Below are 8,911 nucleotides of genomic sequence, written 5' to 3' on the forward strand. Positions count from 1 at the left end.
ACCAACTGGGCCAGCAACAAACCTTGCTCCTCAGTCCAGTTCGGCTTGTGAGTCCTTTTTTCTCTCCATTTTCTGTGTTTGTAGGATATTTGTTAACAAGCCTTTATAAATAGACCAGCCAGCAATCACAGACATTGATAAAAGCTGAGCCGTGTTACCCTCGTTAAGACCACTTGTAACGTTGTGATTTCTACTTCATTAAGGACAGTCCCTTGAGATAGGCCATCTTTTTTTCAATGGGGTCCATATGGGAGCGAAAGTACAAAATATGCCAGCTAGGATATTAATATGAGCAAATAAGACATGAATCATTATTTGAACAGGGTGTAATGAGTTTAAGTTTTCACATATTTTAGATTCTAATGTTAGGCTATAACCCCTACAGCTTACTATTCATTTTCCAGATATTTTCTTAAATGTGAAATATTATTTACAATTACAGTCAGCATAAGATTAGAGTGTATAATTATGTTTATTGATTTGAGGGTACATCCTTTGCTCATTATCACCAAAAGCTCATTTCTATCAAACTTGTAGGATCAACCAATCACGGCTTTTGAAATGATGACTCATACCTAGCAACGGGGTCAACCACACTTCCTCACTAAGATAGGATTTTCCATCCATTCCTTGCTCAGAGTTCACTGAAAATTTTCTGGAATCACTTCTAAGCTAAAACTCCTGGCAAGGAATTTTTAGGTTAAGTTAGGAGCTCTCTGAGAGGATTCTCAGAATCTTTAGGGATACGGGCCCTGGTCTTTTGCCACTTTAATAGAAGATCACCACAAGAATGTATTCTTTTCAGTTTTTCAATTAATTGTTTTATATTGTCTTTTTTTTTTTTTTGGTTAGTATGCCCTAAATATGCAGACAGTATTTTGTTTGTCTGTGTGAAGTTATTAAAAAAAAAGTTTGAGCACTATAATTTAGCAAAAAACTCCACTCCAGCCAAAAAGGTGTTGCTTTATCTCTGCTTTACATGGTTTCAAAAATTAAAATCTTCATTTTTCTCTGCAGTTTTTATGGTCTTCGGTGAACCATGACTATCAGACCACATTTAAAGCTGGAGAAGCCTTGATTTTCAGTATTTCTGAACATAATATTTCAAATGTAACATCTACATACAAGATGTTTGCTTGGATTTAGTTTGAAACAGAAGCATGGAAGTAACAAAGCATGGCAATACAGAGGACCAAACTAATATTTTAGGCATTTTTCAGATATCATGCTATTTAAATAAAGACATTTTGCCCAGTTAATTCAGTGCTTCCCTGGATGTGAATTACAGCGATTCCTCATTTACCATATTCACCATATTTGGGCTTTATCTTAAAATAGAAATTTGGCCTCTAAATAAGGAAAAGGATAAAATAAGTGATTCAGACTATAAAAACAGCAGTGACACTTTCGTGTTTTCTTCTGAGGTTGTTGCTGGAATGAACGCCTCCTCTGGCTTTAAACAATACACCACCGGCTCCCCCTAGTGACCATTTCTCCACACTACAAGCAACAACCCTCATTATAAAACAATAAAATCTGATGTCTTGATGCATTCTCAATCGTCCAGGAAAAAACTTTTGGAGAATAAAATCTGATCTTTTTGGGGTTCGTTGCCATCAAAACTTAAAACCCAGATCTAAGCAGTACCTACTGACCAATCTATTCTCTTTTCTTTGATCTTGGATCGTCTGTGGTTAATGAAAGGACTTAATGCTTTTGGATATTCACTAAAAAAAAATGTTCTCATTGTAAGAAATCAAAGCTATTTCACTGCCCTCTGTGCCTTTATATTGTTACATAATACTAAAAGAGAAAGCACGAAAACATTGTAAATTTATTTTTTTAATATATTTAGGTTTCACTTGAACCTATATCCATTAAACACCACCAAAGTGCTGAAGGAATGATGCTAAAAGTGGGCTTAGTAAGTCTCCTTTTAAAATATGCTGTCTCACTGATGAAATAGAAGTAGACAGAGAAAAGGTGACAGTGCAAACTTTCCTATGTTTACTACTTTTTCAAAAGTGTTGAAAGCAGTGAGACAAAGAGATTAAAGCCCCCCGGCTTCCTCCTGACATCACATCTGATGATCTTAACATCGATCCTTATGTGGTAAAAATGATCAGAGTGCTAAAACAGAAATTTTCCTGTTAGTTGTAAATCATCTTTATTTTTAATCAAAGAAAAGTCAAACTATAAGTTTGGTGAATATGGGAAATAAGAAATGAGTTAGAGTAATGAAAACCACTGTTCTAATGTCTGAATTTGCATAAGTAAAAATAATTTGTATTGGGTAAATGATTCGTCAGACATCCAGGTGACTTCAGTCTCATCTGGACTGCAGGTTTAACCAACCTGCAGGTCCAGATGAATAGATTCCACAATATGTCTGTGAAGGTTCTCAGTCATCCAGGTCATCGTAGTCAAAGGAGCTTGGAAAGAAAAGTGTCTGGACTTCTTTAAGTTGCTTGAAGACGTTTCACCTCTCATTTGAGAACCTTCTTCAGTTCCAGGATCAAATAGTGGAAAGTCCTAGATTTAAGGCCTATGGGAGTGTCCCCCCAAGAGGGACAAAAGGATCCCTTAATGATCCTAATCACACGAGCCAAGGTGTGAAAACGAGTGTAGGTCACAATCAGCCAAGGTTTCAGGTGAACTCTCGAGATTCGAAATTCTGCAATATTTTCCCTTGACCACTCTTAGCTTTTCTTTATGTGGTGGGTCAATCAGTTCCCCCCTCAAACACTTTCTTAGCAAAGTGGACATCAATCATTGCCTCGATGTTACATTATAACCTTTCCAAATAGAACTGGACTCCCTTTCCCAGAATTAACCCCACTGAGGGGCTGCAAGACAAAATATCACTTTTTTTTGGTTTTTACAATAAATGTACCTGCATAAAAGCAGAGTCTCAGGACAGATGATAAGAAAGTGTAAAACAAAAGAAGAATGGCACTTTACTGGAGTGTTTTCCTCTGTTGCTTATGTGTAATTATGATAGTTCTTATATTATCCTTTGTCTATTTATTCATGCTCTGTCCGCTCTGCTGCTCTAATAATGTGAATTTCCCAACTTTGGGACTAATAAAGGCCATCTTATTTTATCTTACAACTAAAATACATTTTATTAAGGGATTGGTCTTTAAATATTTTGTAAGTATTCAACAGGCATTTACTGGAAATTCACTGGTGTTACTGTAATAAGGATGTGGTTCATTTCTTTGCTGTGAGTGTAGCTGTGAAACCTGCCACACTGGATCTGCTTTACTTTAGGTCAGGTTCATGTAATGTTATTTTTTTATACCTTGTCACATGTTAAAAAAAATGTAGGCTAATTAGAAGAGGCGTAAAGGAATCTTGTACTTCAACATCAACATTAGTGACTTTCTGCCAATAGTAAACTTGAGACTAAAGAAAGTATCAACATATAACATGCATTAAAAGAGACCTTTTGACCTTCGGTATTTGTCAAATGTAAATGAAAGCAGAGTACTATAAACCAGATTATTTATAAATCATCATCATCATGTTGCTTCTGGACAATTTTATTTCTGTATGTCTTATATATTATGACATCATCGTGTTGCCTAGCAATAAACTGGAATCACAGGCCAAACAATACTGTAGCATGGGCATGTACTGGTTGCCACCATAGGCAATTTTTAGTTCAGTTCTTGCTTTGTGTGACTATAATGCACACTCAGTTTCATTTTTATGCATTTGTTCACTATAACTATTGTTGGTATGCTGAAAAACTTGTTGAAGATGTGCGCACGAAATATTCTTGGGTAAGTACAAAAGAACCTGCAAAACAAGTCAGGGCCACGCCATCAGCCGATAAATAGTAAAATAATCCACCACCACTACCTGAAAGTCAGTCAAGTGGTGTCAGCTGAGGTTGCCTTGTCCTGTCTGATCTCTTCAAGTAAAGCTGTGGTAAGACGCTCACGTTCTTTCTTTTTTTAATGAATGGATGGTGTAGAATCTAAATGTCTTCAAAAATCTAAAAATAGAACTAAAATGTTTGCTCCAGCGCAGAAAAAAACCCTCTATAACCCAGCTATATTTTTCTTTGAGTTACTTTCACTTTAAAAATGTTGTCAATCCCTTTTTTTTTTCATTTAACAGAAAGTATGACTTGTTTTTTGTGTTACTGTGTGCCAAGTTGAACCTTATTCTCTATTATTCCACATCTGTCTGTCAGGAAGGTAAAGTGAGCTAACATTAAATCGAAATGACTAATAACATAAGTGGGGTGGGTTCCACAGTCTATCTGTTTCTAAAAGGGCCGGAATTTGATCAGAAACGTGCTAATTGAGTCTGAAGAGGAGGATTTTTTTGTACTATAACATAACTCCTCCTGCATATTTTATACTTGTGTTGTGTTAGTACGAGAGAGTATCTCCAGCTGTCAATTCAATTCAATTTTATTTATATAGTGCCAAATCACAACAAAAGTCACCTCAAGGCGCTTCATAGATACAGAGAATCTGTCCTCCTAACATGATTATTCTCTTTCAGAATAAATATCAAAAGAGGAAAGCATCAAGATGGCGGTAAGTGGCTGTATGTGCTAAATCATGTATTAGTAGCTTCTTATGGTTTTTGTTGAGTGTTTAATATTATTCTTCCTTCAGAAGAGGAATAATAGCAATTATTTTAGCAAAATAGATACTGAGGATTATTACAGCAGTATTCAGCTCCTTCTAACCAAAAGGCTGTGATTAAACAGCATAATACTGCCAGATGGACTTTAGACAGGTGTTGAGGTTTGTGTAGCAGCAACATGTAGTTTATTACATTACTATAAATCAAGTTTTAGGTGGTGTTCAGTCACGTGCCACATAAGTAGGCTTAAGGAGGGGCAGGCATCACTGCAACCAGTGGGGGACGAGGGAAGGGGAGAAAGCAGAGAGAGAGGACAAAAGGCAAACCATGCCTGACCTAAAAAGAGTTTATATAGCAGAATAAGATAAGAAAACTAAATGCTATTTCGTATTCAGTCTTTATAGTAAGTAGTTGTGGCCATGCTAATCCTCTGCAATCCAACAGGGGGTGCTGCAGCGACCCTTACTTACTACAGCCTTGTAGCACACACATACTGTGTTAGTAATTAGTAATTATCAGTCTGCATGTTATATTAATGATGCTGTTGTATATTGTTTATAAGAGCGGTGAAGACACAGCTGCCCCTCCATTTAATGGCAATGCTGACCAGACTGAGGAAGACTCAAGCCAAGATGAAACAGAGGAACAAACTGTAGAAGCTTTACAAGAACAGCTTTGTGAAAAAGATAGAGAGATCCAGGTGTTGAGAGAGATCCTCGCAAAGTCACACATAGGTCCAAACCCTGAGCCCTCACAACCAGAAGAGAGGGCCCAGAATGACATCGTCATCCTCATTGACTCCAATGGAAGATTTATACGTGAGAAGAAACTTTTCCCCAGGGACAAAGTGGCTAAATTTGATTGTCCAAACACTCAAAAAGCCATTGAGCTTCTGGCAGAGGAGCATCTGGGAACTCCAACCCACATCATCATCCACACTGGCTCCAGTCAGCTGAGGCAAGAGCAGGACAGACTGTCAGAATCTCTGAAAGGAGTCATAGAGAAAGCTTCCAACACTTTCCCCGAGAGCAGAGTGGTCATGTCAGCCCTGCTTCCAATGAAAAACATGCACTGTGACACCATCAACAAGATCAACAGCAGACTAGAAAAAGAGTGTGGGAAGCTGCCCAATGTCCACTTCGCCAAACACCCTACCATAAACATAAATTGTCTTTATGATAAAGTCCATCTGTTGAAAGACAAAGTCCGCATTTTTGCCCGGACACTAAAGGACGTGGCTCTCGACAGATACCCATCCACATACCAAACAACTGTACCAGGAAGAAGCAGCTCAACATATATTCAACAACAATAAAGATGTAATTTTAATTGTAATTGTTCCCAAAACCTAGTTTTAGTTTGCTATAACGACCTTGGTACAGATTTATTCAAACCAACTTTGTCATCACAAGAAATTGTAATAGTGAACTTCTCAGTTTGTGAGTCTGTGTCTTTGAAAAAATAAATTGTATTTTTGTTCCATATTTAAGTTTATCTGCTTAAAATCTTGTTGTTGTTTTTTGTCTTACCAAAGCTGTTTAATATATGCTCAAAAATGTTGTTAGTCTGATTGTGATGTATTCAAGTTAGAGACTAAATATTATACAGATTGTGAACTGACAGCATCCACATGCCAGCCATAGGAGACAGACTTCTGTAAAAATTCATTAATAACAAAATCCAGGAAAAAAAAAGGAGATTCCTCCAGGAAGTTTAAAAAGGGGCGCATGACAGATGCCACGACAACAACAGAGACATACTAAGGCTGTAAACACAACAACACGCGAGAGACGAGATTCAGACTAATTATCAGCAGCTGGAAACAATCAGGTGAGTGACAGACATGCAGTAAAGTAACACAAGATATCACAGAAAACTAACCTACAGAGGAAAACAGGAAACAACCTGAGAAGAAAAACCTGAATACTTGACACTTGATAATAAACCAAATTAAAGTTTAAACATTATGCAAAGCACATCTCAGAGGTTAAAGGTAACGGAAGCAAACACAAGAAACTAAATCTAATTAACAAACAACAACCAACTGGACTAACTGGACCAAAGAAAGAAGAATAAAGAAACACGACTGATGACTAAAAGCAAAATAAATAAATAGATGAATAAATGAATAAATAAATAAATACTAAAATAAAAAAGAATCTTAGAAGCTCATAAACCTTGGGTCCAAGATCCAAGACCATGAAAACTTGACTCTTTTTAGTTCTTGTTGTTTTTAATATGACATTTTAGGCTCAGTTCTTGTTTCATTTTGGACTTCAGGTTTGAACACTGAGCTGTCCCGCTTCCTTTAAAATATGTTTTTAATGTGACTTTTCCTCTTTTTCATAAAGGAAGGTTGCTTTCATTTGGTGTTAGAGCCAAATTTCCGAAAGTATATTTTGATTGATATTCTGTTTGTAAATTATTGTACAGATGATGAATAAACATGACAAATAAAAAGTCACTTGTACTTGTGTGTATTTTAAAAACGACAGCAAGATAATGAAAATAGATGTATGTTTTTATAGGTTTCATTTTATTGTAATTTGTCTTTATTACAAATAATTTATTGTGATGTTTGGCAAAGCATCGTGGTTAACACACCTACAGTTAAAAGCTTTACAGCTCCAAAAGGTTTAACTTTATGTTTTTCTGGATGAAATATTTCAATATTACACATCTACAATCCAAGCATTTGATATAGTTTGAAATTTAAGCACTGAATGAACAAAAAACACCCTGCTTTTGACTCATTAGAATTTGTTGTTGATTAAAGTATTACAGAGGCACACGTTCATTCAGTGTTTAATGTTAAGTTGACAGCATCATACTTTAATAGAAAATTTACTCAAGCATGCTTTAAGTTTTAAAATGAGGAAGAAAATGTGTTTTGCGGGAAGCAATTGCCTAAGTAAATTCCATTCTTCACGAGCAAATATGTACATTTTGAACTTCTTTTCAGAATAAAAATGATTGAAAACAATACTTATAGACATATGAAAAAGGTAGAGGAAGAAAGTATTGATTTGGTAAAAAAAAAAATAAAATAGGACCTTAAAAAATGTACTGTATAAAAATAACAACAGATTACTTGGGACATTTGACCTAAATGGTTTATTCAACAAATATATTTGTTGACACCTTTATCTTTTTATCATTACATCCCTGAATTTAATTACTGTAAACTTGGTTCATAAATTAAGACAATATGATAAAAAATCTAATGAAATCAAAACTATAAAGACAGTGTGTGTCACTTTTCTTTGTTTGCTTCAGACATTATTGCTGCAATCTGCAACTCATCGGGCTATAATAAACCACCGGCTCTCACAAGTGTCTATTTCATCACATCATAAGCAAAAGGTCCATGCTGATTCTTGACTTAAATAGGAACACATGGTACACATATAGAATACTATATTACCTGTTACTTTACTGATTACTTATTTTCAAAAGTAATTAATTAATTAATTTTTAAAAACACAATTTACAACCTGAATAGGTGATAAAGCGATAGATCTTTCAGCCCAATTCTACTATTTCTGCATAATCCATCATACAAAATGTAATCAAATGGAAAAGTCTCTTTTTAAAACTTGTTTTATTAGTTTTAACCTTTTAACTTTATGCATCAAGCAAAAATGTAATTATATGCAACATTCACTGACTGGAAGAAATTATTTTCTGCACATTCCTGCACATAAATTTTTTTTGTGTGTGTTTACACTCAGTCTTTCAAATAGATGCAAGTAAAACACAGCAGAAAATAAATAACATCAAAGACTCAGCGGTCCTGTTGCTCTATTTTCACCTGTAAAGCAGGACTGCGGTAGGCGGAGGTTTGCCCTGGTGCAGGTGTGCCGCAGCGGTCAGTTGAAGAATCCACGAGTTTCTCTGTGAGTTTCCCATAGGGCTTTGGAGTGTGATGTCGAGGGGGTGGGCGTGGAAGGCACACACAACAGCCATGGTTCGTTCTTGCTGTGTGGTCGGCTGCAATGTTCGATCGCACGACCGGCAAGAGAATAAGCTTGAAAATGGTTTATCTTTTCATTCTTTCCCAACCTGGAAGCAACATGAGGCAGCTCGTGTATCGATGTTACCAAACGAAGGCGTCCAGCCTGGATAGCAGCTGTGAGAGGAGCTGATGTCCAGTTCTCTTCCATCTCCAAATATCTGTTGGTGCTCCAGACATTTTCATTCCAGTAAGTTCTAAATATGTTCATATCACTCTTTATAACCTATTAGTTTTATTTTCTATGCGCTCTGAGGTCATAGCAAATTAGAACAAACATCCTACTGAGTG

The 8,911-nt window shown here is 36.0% G+C and overlaps 1 protein-coding gene across 2 annotated transcripts; it reads left to right on the forward strand.

The window, feature by feature from the left end:
• The first annotated feature begins 3,539 nt into the window (after positions 1-3,539).
• LOC120733329 lies at positions 3,540-7,690 on the forward strand. 2 transcript variants are annotated; one of them, XM_040031432.1, is made up of 3 exons: positions 3,540-3,936; positions 4,522-4,556; positions 5,171-7,690. In XM_040031432.1, exons 2-3 carry the CDS (start codon positions 4,551-4,553, stop codon positions 5,921-5,923), a joined length of 759 nt encoding a protein of 252 aa, XP_039887366.1. In that variant the 5' UTR covers positions 3,540-3,936; positions 4,522-4,550; the 3' UTR covers positions 5,924-7,690. The 2 variants fall into 2 exon arrangements, with proteins under 2 accessions (XP_039887366.1, XP_039887365.1); XM_040031431.1 differs by having other exon boundaries at positions 3,540-4,556.
• The last annotated feature ends 1,221 nt before the right edge of the window (positions 7,691-8,911 follow it).

The sequence above is a fragment of the Simochromis diagramma genome, unplaced genomic scaffold (genome assembly GCF_900408965.1).
Source record: "Simochromis diagramma unplaced genomic scaffold, fSimDia1.1 OVJJ01000229.1, whole genome shotgun sequence".
In the NCBI taxonomy this organism is placed as follows: domain Eukaryota; kingdom Metazoa; phylum Chordata; class Actinopteri; order Cichliformes; family Cichlidae; genus Simochromis; species Simochromis diagramma.